This window comes from Bos indicus, chromosome 26 (genome assembly GCF_029378745.1).
Source record: "Bos indicus isolate NIAB-ARS_2022 breed Sahiwal x Tharparkar chromosome 26, NIAB-ARS_B.indTharparkar_mat_pri_1.0, whole genome shotgun sequence".
Lineage (NCBI taxonomy): Eukaryota > Metazoa > Chordata > Mammalia > Artiodactyla > Bovidae > Bos > Bos indicus.
Window position 1 is genome coordinate 45019523 of NC_091785.1, and position 18388 is coordinate 45037910.

General features: G+C 44.1%; 1 protein-coding gene across 1 annotated transcript in view; it reads right to left on the reverse strand.

Annotated features, from left to right (window-relative positions):
• Positions 1 to 18388, reverse strand: part of ADAM12 (ADAM metallopeptidase domain 12) — a 394035-nt gene that overhangs the window by 77931 nt on the left and 297716 nt on the right. The window contains exons 9-11 of the mRNA XM_070781066.1: positions 17534 to 17703; positions 13223 to 13307; positions 7936 to 8084 (exon numbers count right to left, since the gene is read on the reverse strand). Coding sequence (XP_070637167.1) covers positions 7936 to 8084; positions 13223 to 13307; positions 17534 to 17703 — 404 coding nt within the window. The remainder of the gene's footprint in view (positions 1 to 7935; positions 8085 to 13222; positions 13308 to 17533; positions 17704 to 18388) is intronic.

Genomic DNA, 18388 nt, shown 5'->3' on the forward strand with positions numbered 1-18388 from the left:
CCATTACGTGCAGGGCATTACATGCAAGGTATTTACATTACATGCAAAAAAAAAAAAAAGTTTAGCTATTAACTCTGCACACATCTGATTGTGCTGGAATCACCATCCATCTATCCATCTACTATCAGCCCACTCCAACATCAGCCTATCTACCCATCCATCACCCATCCATTCAACCACCCACCCTTCCATCCATCCTTCCATCCATATATCCATCCTTCTATCCATATATCCATCTTTCCATCCATCCATCCTTTCAGTCCAGAAGTATTTATTGAAATTTACTATATACCAGGCACTACTATCAGAGAAGGCAATGGCACCCCACTCCAGTGGCGGAGGAACCTGTTAGGCTGCAATCCATGGGGTCGATAAGAGTCGGACACGACTGAGCGACTTCACTTTCACTTTTCACTTTCATGCACTGGAGAAGGAAATGGCAACCCACTCCAGTGTTCTTGCCTGGAGAATCCCACGGATGGCGGAGCCTGGTGGGCTACCGTCTATGGGGTCGCACAGAGTCGGACACGACTGAAGTGACTTAGCACTTAGCACTAGGCACTACTATATTCTAGGTGCTGGGGATTTAACAGTGAATAAAACAGACAAAATTCATGACCCACTAGAGCTTAAAGTGGGTCCCTCTGAATACTGTTGGTCACAGAGAGGCCCAGAACTTACCCTTGACGTTATACTGCAGGTTCTGTGCCACATGTTTAGGGAAAGGAAGAAGCTCTGTGTGTGTGTGTGTATATGTGTGTGTGTGTGTGTGTGTGTGTGTGTGTGTGTTGTTTGTGTGTAAGGGGGCAAGTACTGGCAAAACTTCAGCAGCAGTGTCCTGGGGAAAGGAGGAAGCTGTGTGTGTGTGTGTGTGTGTGTGTGTGTGTGTGTGTGTGTAAGGGGGGAGGTATTGGCTGAATTTCAGCAGCAATGTTTTCACACATGTTCTACCACAAATAAAATGCTGGATTAACGAGCAATGACAGGAAATAATTCTCTGCTGTTGTAACATAAGTTGAAGGAGATTTGCAGAACTAAATGCTTAAAAACGGGCCAGCCCTCCTGCTTCGAGAAGTCACACGGGGACAAGGCTCTGGACTGAGGAGGCTTCAGTCCCCACATGAAGCCTGAACGCAGCAAAACAACCAAGGAGGCAGGTGGTGGCGAGGACCCTGGGAGGCAGGGTGGCATGGCCGGCCTAGTCCCATCTAGTCTGGACCACGGAGCTCCCTGGGAGCCTGAGGTGGGAAGCAAGAGCATCTTCCTCTGACCAGAACCCCCAAGTAGATGCCCTTCTCCTCTTTCTGAGGTTCACAGCTGCCACACAAGCTTACTGGAGATAAGACACAGCAAGGTGGAGAGTCAGGGGCTTGGCTTCTGGGGACTCAGCCTTACATCCTGGGGCTTCCACTTGGGTATTTTTGAAAACATAAGCAATTCATTTAACTTTCTGAGCTCCATCACCTCATCTTTAAAATGGCTATAACTACACCCACCTCACACCTTTGACGGATGAAAGAGGACACCCCAGTGCCATCTAGGGTCCAAGTCAACTTTGCCTCTGTTCATTTCCTCCAAATTGGATATTCAAGGAGGAGAGGCCACGTGGAATGGTCTTCCCAGCTTGACCTCTGGTTTGTATCCAGCTTAAGAGGAGCAGACATTCTACATGCCCTTGGGCAGTGACTATTACTATCCCAAGTCTGCACTGATTGCAGACAAATCCTTTCATTTTTCAGTGAGCAAAATCTAGTCCTGTGGAGAGGAAATAAGTATAGTCTGTACTGAGGGGCTCTCCTGCCAGTTCATTTCCCCTTTATGGTTACATCGGGAAGTAGCCAACTCAATTACTCTGGTTGGATAATTAAATTGATTCTAACCTATAGTGTTTTAACGTTACTAGAGTTCCTCATTTTGTTGCTGTTTGTTTTTCTTTTTATCTCCTTGGGTAAAGATTTCCATCCCTTCCGCTGTACTTGGAAGAAGTGAAGACTTTCTTAAACTTTTCATTGAGAAAAAAAAAAAAAAAACTCACCCTCAAATGAAGAGCTGATATGGGGAAATAATTTTCTCCAGTCCCATGCTTATAAAATCACCTTATAATAAGCGTATTTCAAGACCTCAGATAGATCCTCAAATTTCAAAAGGGGGTGAGTTTTAATTATGTATATTTTGCACTGATTCTTCAAGAAAGCAAGTTCTTTGAAAGGTATAGACTTTCCAGAGACATTGGATTTTTGTCAATTCCTGCCACATCTGAAACTTGGGAAGTTTTCACTGAAAAGTACAGTCAATTTTAGTTTCTTGAATCACATTTTCAGATAGAAAAGTGAAAGCGTTAATTGCTCAGTCGTGTCTAACTAACTCTTTGTGACCCCATAGATTGTAGCCTGCCAGGCTCCTCTGTCCATGGAATTCTCCAGGCAAGAATACTGGAGTGGGTAGCCAGTCCCTACTCCAGGGGATCTTCCTGACCCAGGGATTATACTCGAGTCTCCTGTGTTGCAGGCAGATTCTCTACCATCTGAGTCATCAGGGGTAGAAGCTGCCTCAAATATAAATTAAATTTTCCTGTAACACAAGCTAGGAATTCTCGAGAAGAGTCAGACTAACCCTATGCAATTCTTCTGACATTGGTTCAGACTGGACTTCACTCTGGAATATTCCCAGTGCACACCCCTTCCAACCTCGCTCCTTGTTCATAATAAATGATTGGTAATTTTTTTTTAAGGTGTTAACTGCTATTATGGTAATATTTAAAATTTTTTTTATCTTTTAGAGGCACAACTTATATATTTATAGATGAAGTTATGATACTTAGTATTGTACAAATAGATTAGGTGCCCTGACTGCAAGCCCCATGACACCCAAATGTCCCAGAGGAGATCCCTGAGCTTTGGGTCTGCAATCACCAGTCTGCTTGTCTATCTTCCTCGTCACATAGAAGGGCCTAGAATTCAAGGGTCCTGCCATTGGGGTCCACTGGCCCACTCTGCTCCTTGGGGTCAGACACACAGGTTCCCCAAAATACTAGCTGAGTCAAGGAGAGCTTTTGCTGTAATTGGTTCCCTGGCCCTGTTTCCTGTAGCTGGCTTGTCTGGGGTTGAGGGCGGAGCCCACGTCCTCTCAGTTTTCCAGAGAGAAGGGTGAACTTGGATGGAGCCATCCAGCTGTGCTCCACATCTGGACAGCTGTGCAGCAAGGAAGCATGCAGTGAATGTTTCCTGAATTGAATTATACGGAATCGAATGAGCCAATTATCCACACTTCTGCGGAAGTGGACTGGCGATGCTTCCACCTTAAATGCGGTTATTTGATCTAGTTGTAGATGGTATTTGTGAACGCCCAACCTCAGCGGAATGTAAACGATCGACACCCCTGGTGAGCAAGCGGTGACCCTCCCTCGTTTATTTTCTCAGCCCATGTTATACTGGGCGCTGAACGCACTGCCCTCCACTGCCTGTTGGCAATCGGGCAGCACATTCTTTGCTTGAGAATTGTTTGTCAGCCTGGAATAAACAAAACCCAACAGCCCCAAACTCCAAATCTTAGGATCAGCATGAAAACTATGGCAGTAATTCTTTCCAGAGACACCCATGTACAATGTGGAAGTGCTCTTTTGTGGTTCTTGGATGTAGAGTCCTTAAAGAACCTTACTGGAGAAACAGCAAAGTGAAATTTCAAACAGAAAAGACTTAGTCCAGGTAAGAATACTGGGGTGGGTTGCCATGCTTCCCTCCAGGGGATCTTCCCGACCCAGAGATCAAACCTGCATCTCTTGAGTCTCCTGCATTGGCAGGCAGATACTTTACCACTGAGCCACCTGGGACACCTTCTGGTCTTGGCTTAAATGTCATCTCCACAGTTCTTCCCCAAACCACTAATTAACGTCCGGTCCCCCAGCCAACATGTCTGCTTTCCACCCTTTTCCTTTGCCTTAGTTGCAGATCTCCTTTCAACCTGCAGTTTTTAATTTACTGCTTTCCAAAGCTGTCTTCCTCACAAGAGTTCAAGTTCCATGAGGATAAGAAAAGGATGTGTGCTGTTCATGGTTGAAATAATTTCACCATCTATCCAAGCGCATAACCCGCTACAGGAACTGAGTCACTGAGTGCTTCAGTCCAGCTGTATCCCGTCATGAGATGGCTCTACGACTCTAACTCTCATCTTAACAGGAAATTTTCCACAAAAAATAAGAGGAGGTTCTGACAGTAATTTCTGAATACTAACCCTGCCTTTTTTCCTACTCTCGGAAGTGACATTTACTATTACACTAAATATTCTTTCCCCAAAGTGCTCACATTATTCAAATTATTTTTCTTACTCCCATAAATGTGGCATACTTAGCTCTCAACCCCTTAAGGCCAAATGCTCCAAGAAGCTCATTAATGGATGGACTCAACTGAGTTCAAACTCCCACTCCAATCCCCAGATTTTGCTTTTGCCAAAGAGTGATTTCCAAGACAGGTCTTAGTGTTAACTATCCAAAGACATAAAACACACACTCTCACACACACTCAAAGACCTGTAGTAATTAATGATATGACCCCGTAAGGATACCCCTCCAACTATTTCTGTAACATGCAACTGAAGTCATGACACCCATGTTTAAAAGAGCTCTCCTCCACCCTCCGTTTCCAGGCCTTTGGGTCCCATTCGTCAATGATGGCAGTTGGTGAAATTTCAGAGTTAGAATTCTGGAATGTTTTGATAAGGAATAAACAAGGGGTATTAAGGAATGCATTTCTTTCCTTTAAACCATCTGCAACACTTGTTTCTTTTTGATTCTGGGAGAGTTACATATCATGAAAGCAGTCCCTGATTCATCTCTTTGCAAGTCACCTTTGGGGCTGAGACTTAAATCACATTTTTAACATTTGCTACTCATGTCTGAATCAGCAGTGGGGAGGAAGTTGGGAGGAAGGTTTGGACATGGGCCAGCTGAAAATGAGCCATTCACACAGAAACCATGGGCGCTCACACGGCACTAGAAATGCTTTCCAGCAACTATGAGCAGGAATCCTGGGGAAAAAAGAGCCTTTAACTCTTCAATGGTTCCATGGTTCCTGTGAGCTAAACAATAATAATAATAACACTGTCTATTTGTGGAATGATTTGTAATTTACAAAGACATATGATCTCATTTAATCCACTCTCTCACTCTCATGGGGACCCTATGAGGTAAGAGAATGACCACGTTGAGATAATGCTGGAGATTAAAAGCAGCCTGGAAATTCTACAGTGGGTGATGGATGACTGAGGTGGCCGGAACGCTCGACCTCCCCCTTACTGTGGGCTTTTGTGATTAATTCACCCACTTGCTTAGGAAGTTTCTCACCATCTGAGAAAATTAAAAACACCACTCTCTGGACAGGAATGTGGGATCACAAATGAGAACCAAATAGAAAAGATTTACACAAAAGCACAAGCTCAGCAAAAGAGGAAACTTAGAAATCGCTAATAAGGTATAAATCAAGGAAAAGCTATTAGCAAACCCCTGGTAAGAAAAAAAAAAAAAAAAAAGGCTTTTAAAGTGATTTGCTGAGCTCTTAACAATACCATTTCTACCTATGATTTTCAAATATCTCCTGGGTAATTTGGCTCGAATCCTTAAACACCGTCATGAAGACGTTCCAAGCTGAAGGGATTTACACGAAATTACAGAGGGTACCAGAAAGCAGAGCCTTGCCATTATACCTCCAGAATTGTGTGAATTTCAGAGCTGGAGGGCCTTGCTCATCTGTGCATTCCCCACAACAACAAACCTGGGTCAGAGTATTTGTTTAATGTGTGAACAAGCAAGCAAAAGAATGGGTGGATGGATGGATGGAACAATGTACACAATGAACAGATGGATGGATGGATGGATGACTAGATGGATGTACAGGCAGATGGAACAAACGATGAATAGATTGATGGAGGAAGGAGTGGAAGAAGGATAAAGACTAACTCACTCATTTTACTGATAAAAAATGTAAGAGCCAGTAGGGTTACTAATTTGTCTGTTTTGCCAAAAACAGCTGGTATCAGAATTGAGGCTCTCAGGTCTCTTAAAATCCCAGTCTAGTGTTCCCAGTTTAGACTCTCTTATCTTCTACTGGCCTTTTTAAATCAAGAGTTCTGAATCATTAACAATATTAACAACACAATCTTCTTCAGTCTTGAGAGCCGCTTTTGGAAGCAATATAGGCTGGTGTATTTGTGCCTACTTGATGATCAGGGATATTAAGCACAGAGTGAATTTCCTGTGGCCACTTTGAGCTCGTTAAGAATGAGAAAGCATGAAAACCGTTCAATTTCACATCAGCTTTCTGCCAATCTCATCCTCAGAGATTCACACAGTGAGCTGCCCGTGATGCTGCACCCTATCTGGGCTGGTGGAATATTGGAGACAGAAGACAGCCACAGCCCCTGGCCCAGCCTCACCCCCAAGAAGAGATTCTTTGCTCCAAATACCCAACAAACAGTTATTCTGCCCCTGCCCAGGGAGTTCCAATGACATGGGGTACATTATTTCTTGGAGCAAACTGCCCCTTTTGAGGATGTTCCCTTGGTTGAAATCTAGAGTTTTGCAGCATTTCCCTTCCTGTTGGTATCGGACCTAAGATATTGGGTTGGTCAAAAATTTCATTTGGGTTTTTCTGTAAGATGTTATGGAAACATCCAGATGAATTTTTTTGCCAACCCAGTACTTTCACTTCCGGCTCAGGTTCATGGCTTCTGCCATCTCAGACTCAGACAGCAAGTTCTTCTATGAGGTCTTGGTGAGTCCCTTGAATTGTGCTTAAGACAGAACCTCAAGCAAAAACGATGCCATTCTGTGCTGATGGTGGTAATGGATGATGGACAGGAGATGCAGGGCCTTGCTGGGATGAGATGGCTCAGGGACCAGCTCTGGTGAAAGGACAATGCCCACCATGTGAGCCTGCAGTCCAGCCTCACAAGCCATTTGAGAGGAGGCCCATGAGGCTATCAGTTGCAAAAGCGTTACCACATTCTGTAACAGTCCATCCCTCTGCTGGGACTTCTAATCCTCTTTAAGCAGGTGCCCCCTGCACATCACGACCTCACGAAGGCCAGCCCTTAGGATGCCCGTCGGCACCTGCTTCTTGCTGCCAGTGCTTCTTTTGGCAAACCCAGGGAGCAGGTTTGGCCTAGGAAGTGCCATGAAGATAAGCACTGGGAAGGTCTCAGGGTATAAAAAAGGAGCTGGCACCAACACAAGGGCACATTTTCCTTCACTGATGAAAATCTTCCTACTGTAGCACAACATCTAGTTTGGGAGGGACACTTAGAGGCATAGGAATGCATTGGAATCTGGAATCATTCCAAGCTGCATCTATTTCCACCTCCTCTGAATGCTCCAATAATTAAACTGTCTTCCTTTTTTTTTTTCCTGGGTGAATCAAATATAGAATTTCAGAAAACCATGAAGCAAGGAAGAATGACATAACTTACCGAGGAGGGAAAGTCACTGAAGATTTGAGAAGGGGATGTGGTATCAGCAGTAAGGACCCTACAAGTCCCCAAGCTAATGACACTTAGATCCTCCACCCTAGGGCCGACCCAGAGAGAAGACACATATCCCCACCTAGCACCCATCTGATCGCACCCCCTTTGCCTGGTGGCTTTACCAGGCCCAGAAGGAGCTGTAGGCACAAATCAAAACCACATGCAGGGGATTCTAGGGTTATTTGCGATCTCTAAACAAAGGCCATATCCGGGCCCACCACTTAGCGAAGAGCTCAGGCCACATGCCCTATGCTCTGCAATCCGGGTGCTTCTCTCCAAGGAGTCCAGTTCATGGACTTTCTTTCTGGAAGCTTCCACAAGTGCTCTGGCCAGAAAACCAGGGCGCTCTTTGCCCAGCTGTTTCCTGATATGCATCCCTGGCCGCCACCCGGCTCCGGGAGCAGCTGAAGCAAGAGTACTTGCCCGGTTGAAGGGTTCATGATGCAGCCTCCTTTGTCGGCGGCCGTCTTGCAGCTGCAGCCTCTCTCCAGGGTGTCATGGTTCATCCCAAAATTGTGGCCCAGCTCGTGTGCCAGGGTCACGGCCGCACCCAGGGGGCTGTCTGAATGGTCCTCAAAGAAAACACAAGGGCACAATGTATAGGTCACAGCCTTTAGACCTCTTTCCCAGCACCCCCATCCCTCGCAGCTCTGCCCCCCAGACATTTATCTGTCATGAACATTTGATGGAATCCAGTCTCCTATAAGGAATCAAGATGTGCTGTGTTGTGCTCAGACATGTCCCGACTCTTTGTGACTCCATGGACTGTAGCCCACTAGGCTCCCCTGTCCACGGGATTCTCCAGGCAAGAGCACTGGAGTGGGTTGCCAGGCCCTCCTCCAGGGGATCTTCCCAACGCAGGGATCGAACTCACATCTCTTGGGTCTCCTGCACTGGCAGGCGGGTTCTTTACCACTAGTGCCACCTGGGAAGCCCAAGGATAGAGCCCCATTATCCTTTAGCCCCATTAGACTTAAAGTTTTGACCTATTTTATTTAACTATTTGGGGGCCCCCTCTGCTGAAGAATGCATTCCTCATGAATACACATAGGATTCCTCGTGCCTTTACATGAAATAATAAAGACAATCATTTTCCTCTGGCATCCTACAATGTCTCACAAGACACAATTCTACTGAATGAGGCAAAAAGTTGTCCTGCCTCATAGGAAGAGGAGGTCCTTCCCAGGTGGCTCAAGTGGTAAAGAATCTGCCTGCCGATGCAGGAGACGCAGGAGATACAGGTTTGATCCCTGGGTTGGCAAGATCTCCAGGAGGAGAAAATGACAACCCACTCCAGTATTCTAGCCTGGGAAGTCCCATGGAAAGAGAATCTGGCGGGCTACAGTTCATGTGGTCGCAAGTGTTGGACATGACTTAGCAACTTTACAACAATACGAAAAGGCAGCTCATTTCTTCATGGGTAATATAAGTACTATTTTATCCTTGATTGAGAAGATGCTGATAGAAAGTCAGGAGAGGAAGCATACTTAGTAAAGTCTAAATAAGATCTGAGCAATCCCCTTTTTTTTTTGACAGTTGAACCATGCTTGCTAATATTGTTTTATGCATTATACATAGCTTGCTCTCAGTACACATCTTTCTTGCTTAACGTCTCTCATCGACTTGTTTTCCCTCTCATTTGAGTCAGCAGCCATGATACCCAAGGAGTCTTCATCCTGTTAGCAGACGCATTATCTGGTTGGCCATCAAAAGATTCGAGCAGAGCAACAGTTGGGAACCGGCAGGGCTGCTAGTGTTGGAGGGTCTCCTGGGGCGCGTGGGTCGGTAGTGGCTCACTGTGGGGGTGGGGGCACTGGCAGGACTGTCAGTCCCGGAAGGTGCCCCCTGGCCCCAGTTCTCCAGGGTCTGAGAAATTCTCACTGGGTATGCCTCTTGCTGTCTACTTGGTAGAGAAGGATACTTGGAAATCTTATAATAGTTCACCATAAAAGCAAACTACATTGAATAAAGTGTCTGAAGACTCACCGAATTAAGATTGCAACTTGCCTGCTCTTATTTTGTCAGGAGGCATCCTGATTGTCTGACTCTTGCTGCTGGGAGTTCACTCAACCTTTTGCTTGGTTTCGGAAGGTGGGTTTTCCATCCAGCAAGAGCTGCTTGGCCACCCCCAACTTAGTGGAGTGCATGCATGGCTTGGCTAAAGAGATATTAGAAATTAATTGTTAAAGTATCACTGCTCAACTTTCAATCAGTGACTATGATCTGCAGAAACGGTGCCCATGACTGGTGTTTCTGCAAATGCCTGCATGTTACCGAGTATTGAAGGCAACTTTCTGAATCCTGCTTTGTGCTGCAAGAGGTAACGTGGAGGTTTCCAGGAAACAGTGATACTCTGCTTTAGAGTAGAGGTTCCCAACCTTTTGGCACCAGGAACCAGTTCTGTGGAAGACAATTTTTCCACAAATGGGAGTGAAGGTGGGGATGGTTTTGAGATGATTCAAGTGTATTGCATTTATTGTGTTCAGTTCAGTTCAGTCGCTCAGTCGTGTCCGACTCTTTGCGACCCCATGAATTGCAGCACGCCAGGCCTCCCTGTCCATCACCAACTCCCAAAGTTCACCCAAACTCATGTCCATTGAATCGGTGATGCCATCCAGCCATCTCATCTTCTGTTGTCCCCTTCTCCTCCTGCCCCCAATCCCTCCCAGCATCAGGGTCTTTTCCAATGAGTCAACTCTTCACATGAGGTGGCCAAAGTATTGGAGTTTCAGCTTCAGCATCAGTCCTTCCAATGAACACTCAGGACTGATCTCCTTTAGAATGGGCTGGTTGGATCTCCTTGCAGTCCAAGGGACTCTCAAGAGTCTTCTCCAACACCACAGTTCAAAAGCATCAATTCTTCGGCACTCAGCTTTCTTCACAGTCCAACTCTCACATCCATACATGACCACTGGAAAAACCATAGCCTTATTTATTTCTATTAATATTAATCAGCTTCACCTCAGATCATCAGGCATTAGATCCCAGAGGTTGGAGACCCCTGCTTTAGAGAACATGCTATTCCTGATACAGAAAATCTTTGTGGGGCCTCTTGATAGAGGTGTGCTCATATAAGATTTTATAGGTTTGTTGGCAGTTACAGCTGTAGCTGCCTTTCTCAGTAGCCCTCAGTCTAAGAAAAGAGTGGCATGTCAAACCAAGTTATTCTTAGAATAGATGAAATTCCTAATAAATTACTTTGTTTAGATTTTACAGTTTCCTGTTGTAGGAAGCTTCACAAATGTTTCAGGAAATCAATTTTATTCAATCTGAAAATGCTCAATTTAGCAGGCTTTGGTACAAAATTCTAGGAATTCATCTTTAAAAACAAAGAGACTCCTCATCAAATTCTTTTGTATCACTGAATATTGTGGTTTTTTTTGAACTGCCTAATTGTTTTGCATTCTTCCACATATATGTGATTATAAGCAGAATGTCTCTTAAGAGACCCTGATACATGGTTTACATTTCTAATAAGACAAAAACCTGTTTCTTTATTACTGGCAGTATCTCCAAACCAAGACTATTTTAGTCCAGTTAGATACAAAGGAGTGGATTGAGGTAGCTGAAATGAAAGATTTGCTCAATCTCAGAAAAGTGTAGAGACAGTACAGAACTCAGATCTGCAATGCAATCAGGATTCCTGCTTCCTTGTGACAGGATTTCCTTCCTCTTGGATTTGTGGGTCCTTGAAAGAGGCACGGTTGCAAGTAACACTCATGAATTTAACTTCAGAGACACAGTGGGAGACAGTCTGGAGGTTTTAGATCTGGTCAAGATATTGCTTTTGTTGACCTCAAGAATTTTAAAGAAACCAAAGGAGCTGCAGACTTCCAGCCGACATGGTGCTTCTCGTCACTTGAAGCAAATAAGGACGTGCCAAGGATGGACTTCAGTGCTGGCTGGCTTGTCAAACACACTCCTGTTAATTAATTTTGGCTTTGACTTGATTTCTGATGCAGTATATTTATCTGCTTCTATTTCCCACATTCATTTTCATCTGTTTTAAATAGTCTTCCCTGTCTGCTTTCAAAGAAGGAATCTTGATCAAATGCTTGTGTGTAAATGGAATAAAGGATGTGAACTTTAAAAAGCCTCTTTATGTGATCAGATCGGTCATAAGAATGTTTAAACACGCCACAGCTGCAGACCTGCCATGCTTATAAGGAATTCAGTTTCAGCCCTAAAAACTATTTATGCCAAATTTTAAGTGGCAAAGTCAGTAGCGACTGACCATGGAACCATGAAAGAGAAAATGATTCCCTCTTAAAACTTTACAGGCTACTCTGTTAAAAATACAGTTGGGATCTGACTTGAAGTGAATCTGGCACCAACAAAAAACAAACTTTCCAGGGACCTCCAGGTTCAAAGAAAACCAGAGGGCAGACCGTTTAAGCCAGAAGTCCACTGGGAGGGGCAACCCCTCCATAGAGCCTCCCCAGCCTACACTTCGGCACGTGTTTATGTTAATTATCCACACCACCCAGAGAAGAGGAAAATGTTCCACGCAGATATTCACTAAGAAGATTAGGGTGGGCAGAACGTGAAGAGCAAATAGAAGTCAGCAGAATATTCCTCCTTCAGCCCTTTAATACAATCAAATATTCACAAATGTTCTGTTTGAAAACTGTGGAGGGATTCACGGTTTCTCGGAAGGGCAAGGCTCTGTTTGTTTAACAAGAGGGGTGGGGTGGTCTCGGAGGACACTCCCCGTCTGAGGGTTGGTGCGAAGGGGACACCACATTGTTCCATCAGGGACTGAAACCACAGGGGATGAGAGTCTTCCCTTTAGTTACCCGACAAAGGGGAGCCCATCAAAGTTATCTCCCTGTTACGTTTGGAAGGAACAAGTCCCATATAGTCTCCCCATTTTATTTCCTTTTACAAACATATATAGCTCTTAAATGACAAAGTGATCCTTGTAAAGCAATAAACCTAGGTCTCTGCCTTCCAAGAATAAGGTTAGTATAAAGACAAATTAGACCCTGGCGAGGAGGTATGTCAAGCATTTGCAGTGGTAAACAGTTAAAAACCTCAGACTGTTGGCTATTGGGTCTGGAGGCAGAACCATCAGAAAACCATTCTAACCGTAATATCTGGTGAGACCACAGTCCATCTCAGAAGTTAAGTGATGAAGGCAACCCCAGTGCCCTCCCTGGCTCATCTGAGGGCTGGGAGGATTTCTTGGTCGGAGGCAGTTGGACCAAAATCCCACTTGAAACTTTTCCTCCATAAAAGGTGTAGATTGGCTTCCACTGAAGTATTTTTACACACTCACCTTCCCTATGTGTATCTTGGTGTGTTTTTTAAAACAGTCCCTAGAATACTGTTGGGTAGGGAAGATCATAAGCAGAAATAGGGTAGAAATATATCTAAGCCGACTCCTTGGAAAAGACCCTGATGCTGTGAAAGAATGAAAGCAAAAGGAGAAAAGGGCAGCAGAGGATGAGAGGGTTAGATAGCATCATCGACTCAACGGACAGGAACTCGAGCAAACTCCAGGAGACGGTGAAGGACAGGGAAGCCTGGCGTGCTGTAGTCCACGGGGTCACGAAGAATCAGACATGACTTAGCAACGGAATAGCAATGATATCCAAGGAGCGTTAAAGAAAAAGGATCTAATTTTACAAAGTCTGATAAGTTTCCTGAAGATTCCTCAAGAGACTTGGGTCTGGACACTGCTGTGGACTTCTCCATGCCCCTGGCTTACCATGACGATGCCCCCGGACTGCTCTGCTGTGCACATACTCATGATGGGCGCCATGCCGACGGTGGTTCCTTGGAAATAAACTCCACTAGGAAGAAAAGAAAGGACCCTCTTAAATCAACATAGAGGAGCTTTCGAACATTTGAAATTCTGTTGGACATTCATGCATACCAAAAGCAGAAAACCCGCAAAATCGTACGTAAAGATTCAAACTAACACAACGTTTGAAATCAACTATATTCCAATTTAAAAAAGACGGAAATAGTTGCAGGAGAGTACGTTTGTAGGTGCTTTTTATCGTGGGTTTTTCTAAAAATGTGTGTTCCAATTGCATCATCATCCCATAATCCTTTTAAGATTTCTCTTTTCAAGACTTGGGGCAACAACCAGTCATGACTTGTATATTTATAATTTGTAATCTGTCTGTCTCCTAGTGAACTGGGGGCAGGGTGCTCCTTTTAAACAGTATCTGCTGATGCTAGGGCTGAGAAGAGTCATGGAGAGAGAGAGAGAGAGAATCACTATTAACCAGCGAAATGCTGTCCTTGATTCTCTGCTGCTGTTGCTTTCCTGGGTAATGTGACTGGGTTACAATTAGGCCAGAAACCCAGACTTTTCCAAAATGTCCTGCTAATATGGCTTGCAAAAATAAAAACAGCGGAAAAATGATTGACCCTTGGGAGTGAGTGCTGAAGCACCCACAAAGCCTTAGCACCTAGGAGGAAGCTTCCAGGAGGAGACTTCATGGCTTTGGAGAAGGTTTTCCCCACATGGAACCTTAGTCAATAAGTAATGACATCAAGGCCTGTTTCATGCTATGCTATTGATTCTAACTTAGTGCATTAAAAACTAAAAATTGAATAGTTGAGGTTTGGAAGCAACCTAAACATCCATTGGCAGAGGAATGGATAGAGAAGATGTGGTACACCTACACAGTGGGATATTACTCAGCCACTGAAAAGAATGAATAATGCCATCTGCAGCAACATGATGGGCCTAGAGATTGTCACGCTGAGTGAAGTAAGTCAGAGGAGAACTATGGTATGACATCCCTTATATGTGAAATCTAATAACAAATGATACAAATGAATTTGCTTACAAACCAGAAAGAGACCCACAGACTTAGAGAAAAAACTTATGGTCCTGGAGGGAAGGAAGGGGTTTCGGGATAGTTAGGGAGTTTGGAATGGATATGTACCCACTGCTATGTTTAAAATGGGTCACCAACAAGGAATTACTGTATGGCACATGGAACTCTGTTCAATGTTATGTGGCAGCCTGGATGGGAGCAGAGTCTGGGGGAGAATGGATACATGTGTATGTAGTATGGCTGAGTCCCTTGGCTGTTCACACCATTGTTAACTGGCTATCCCCCAATTCAAAATAAAAAGTTAAAAAATAAAATTATTCCTTGTTTACCTGAAATTCAAATTCAATAGAATATCCTGTATTTTATCCAGGAACCCTAACATAACAATGTTCCCTGTTTAATAAAGATAAGCCCCACCACAATCCTCCATACCTTCTTTCTGTCTCCCGCCCCATTTTCTGCTTCATTCTGCCCCATTCCAGGAAAAAAAAAATCAAACATTGTATTTGCTGAATCTCCTTTAAGCGAAACAAATAAATGGCCATGTTTTCTTGGCCATGTACACATACAGATACCACACACATTATTTGAAAAGTCACACATTTTGGCAGTGCTCAATTGGACCAAAAGGATAAGTATAGGCAAATAAAACTTCGTCTGCGTATGTATGTATCCAGTCATTCATCCAGCCAGCCAGCCAGCCTATTACACTCCTGTGTACAGCCGTAGGGGCCACAGCTTTATATTTACATTTGTATAGACCATTTTAACAGATACAATTAAACATATATATAAATAGTAAAGTTATATAAGAGGCTAATTTATTTCCAGATGTTCCGATTGGACAGGCTCCATTTGGGGGAAGAAATCAAAACAAAACACTCTGACTCTACTTTGAGTAGTTCGGGATTAATCAATGCATAAAATATGAGGCGACCGCAAATATCCAGGGGTGGAGGAGAAAAAAAAAACAACCCTGAGAAACGGCCAAAGTCAATTATCGGGGAATGCCAACAACCTCAGTTCAGACGAAGGCCTTTTCTAAAGTGAGCATATGGTAGGGCTGCTTTTCAACTTCCTACAAATGTTCAGTAAACTAGATCCAGTGTGTGTGACAGGAAAGTGTCTCTGACCCCAAAGCTTTCAATTCAGTGATATGAGCTACATGAGAACAGAGTCTTGGCATAAATTGGGACTTCCTGGTGGTTCAGTGGCTAAGACTCCGTGGTCCCAAGGCAGGGCCTCAGGTCTGGTCCCTGGTCAGGGAGCTAGATCCTGCATGCCTAAGACCTGGCACCAGCAAACAAATAAGTACATACTTAAAAAAATAATGGTACCAGTTGTTTAAAAATTTTAATAAAAAGTTCTTCTTTTTAGGAAAAAAATCTACTCCATGCAATCTTAGATTGTGCTGTCTTTTGCTTGATATAAAGGAGTCTGTAATATGTTACCAATGTACTATGTTAGAGGCATGCTTTTCCTTATTTTCTCCTCTTCATGGTACTTATCATGTTCTGAAATATCCTTGTTTATTGTTATATCCTCCCAGGAGGGGCTTCCCTGGTGGCTCAGATGATAAAGAATCCGCCTGCAATGCAGAAGACCTGAGTTCGATCCCTGGGTCAGGAAGATGCCCTGGAGAAGGGAATGGAAATCCACTACAGGATTCTTGCCCGGAGAATTGCATGGACAGAGGAGCCTAGTGGGCTACAGCCCATTGTGTCACAAAGAGCTGGACGCTACTGAGTGACTAACACTTTCACTTTTCCCTGTAGACTGGAGATTCCCAAGAACAGGGAGGTTTACTGTGTGCATCACTGTTATGTTTGAAGCCCTGAAAAGACGTTTTGTTACTAATTTGTGCTCAACGCACATTGGTGAAACAATAGAACACAAGGTTTATCTTCGACACCCTGGTATTCTCTGATCTAGAAAACCAAGAGAAACAGCAAAACAGGAGGGATAAAAGTGTTCTTTCTTCAGGCAGCCGGCAGGACCACTCTAATGCGCTGTCTTCAGATCTCGCAAAAATGCTTTTCACTAATAATGGCAGAAAATGAGCTTTTTAAAAAATATACCTCTCAGGACAACTTTACGTCAAGACTAAGCCTACAGGGAGAGATAAATTGGGAGTTGGGGGTTGACATATAATAAATTCACCACTGGATCTATTATAAAATAGATAACCAACAAGGACTCTGCTCTATACTCTGTAATAACCTAAATGGGAAAAGAATTTGAAATGGAATAGATACATGTATATCTATCACTCTTGCCTGGAAATCCCATGGATGGAGGAGCCTGGTAGGCTATAGTCTATAGGGTCGCAATGAGTCGGACACAACTGAGCGACTTCTCTTTCTTTCTCTTTCTCTTATCTATAACTGAATTACTTTGCTGTACAGTTGAAACTAATACAACATTGTTAATCAACTATACTCCAATATAAAATTAAAAATAAAAAAGTAAAGAAATGAAAAGATCAATAATGAAGTAAATAAAATACGAGAGAAAAACATTAAAAAAGAAAAGTATTTATGAATATCAAAGTGTTGGTGGTGGTTTAGTAGCTAAGTGGTGTCCCACTCTTTCGACTCCATAGACTGTAGCCTTCCAGGATCCTCTGTTCATGGGATTCTCCAGGCAAGAATACCAGAGTGGGTTGCCATTTCCTTCTCCAGGGGATCTTCCCAACCCAGGGATCAAACCCGGGTCTTCTGCACTGCAGGCATTCTTTACCGACTGAGCTGTGAGGGAAGCCCCTCACAGCTTGTGACTTCCTCGGTGGTCCAGTGGTTAAGACTTCCAGTGGTTAAGACTCTGCATACTTCCACTGCAGAGTAAGCAGGTTTGATCCCTGGTCGGGGAACTAAGATGCTATATGCCCTATGGTGTGCATTCCCTCACCCATCCACAAAAAAGACAAAGCCTAGAAAAAGTTGCATAGAGTAAATGACCAGGTATTAGAAGGAAATAAGACATCTGCTTGAGGGATACGTTTCCCAGGGTATGCAAAGGAAGACTTTTTCAGCAGCCCCCAATTTCAACTGAGAGGCCTCCCTCCAGTCAGTGGGGGCTGAGAAGCCCCCTTTGGGCCTGGTCCAGTGAGTGTGTTTTGAAGAACAGGTGCAGCTTCACTGCCTGGCAGGGGAGGCTAAGAGGAGGGCAGGTGTGCCGGGGGCACTCTTTGATCTTTAGCAAAGGAGAGACAGCAGACACCTTACCTGATGAGCTGTGCGTTGTCATGGGATTTGCGAGGCAGAAGCTTCATCTTTCTCCAGTCTAGAAACTCATGCAGGCTCGTGAATGGGTCCTGACTTATGGAGCATTTGTCAATGTCATTCCACACCTCCACGCCCACCAACACGATTCGAATGTTCAGTGGTCGGTAAAACTGAGGGCGACAGAAGACAGGTATCCCTGGGGGTCACTTTAACGAGAACTTGCAATGCCATGTAGAACAGACGTGCAATTTCTGAACCTCGTTGATGTGATATGAAAAATCTCTCTGTGCTCCCTTGTTCCCATGGCATTAGAGTTGAAGGAATATTTTCAGTGACTGATGCAAAGTGATGTGCTAACTGGGTTCTCAAATAGGGTGGACTAATTAGATGTTAGAGTTAACTAGCCTTTTTAATGTCTCCGACGTGGCACAGTAGTAAAGAACCTGCCTGCCACTGCAGGAGACACAAGAGACTTGATTTTGATCCCTGGGTCGGGAAGATCCCCTAGAGAAGGAAATGGCAACCCACTCCAGTATTCTTGCCTGGGAAATCCCATGGACAGAGGAGTCTGGTGGGCTACAGTCCATGGGGTCGCAAAGAGTTGGACACAACTGAGCATGCACACCTTAATTGTAGGGAAGCATAGATTTCAACCGATTCGTTGGTGATTAGAAATGGGTGCATAGATGTGTGTTATCGCTAATGTAATGTAGTTACATTACAGCTAAAGATTGCTAGCTCATATCTACTGCAAGAAAAACAATAAGTGTGGTAGGATCGTTCAGACACTCTGCCAAGCGCAGTAATTTGTTCCTTTTAAGCAAAATGTTCTACCTATGAGTTACAGAAAATGAA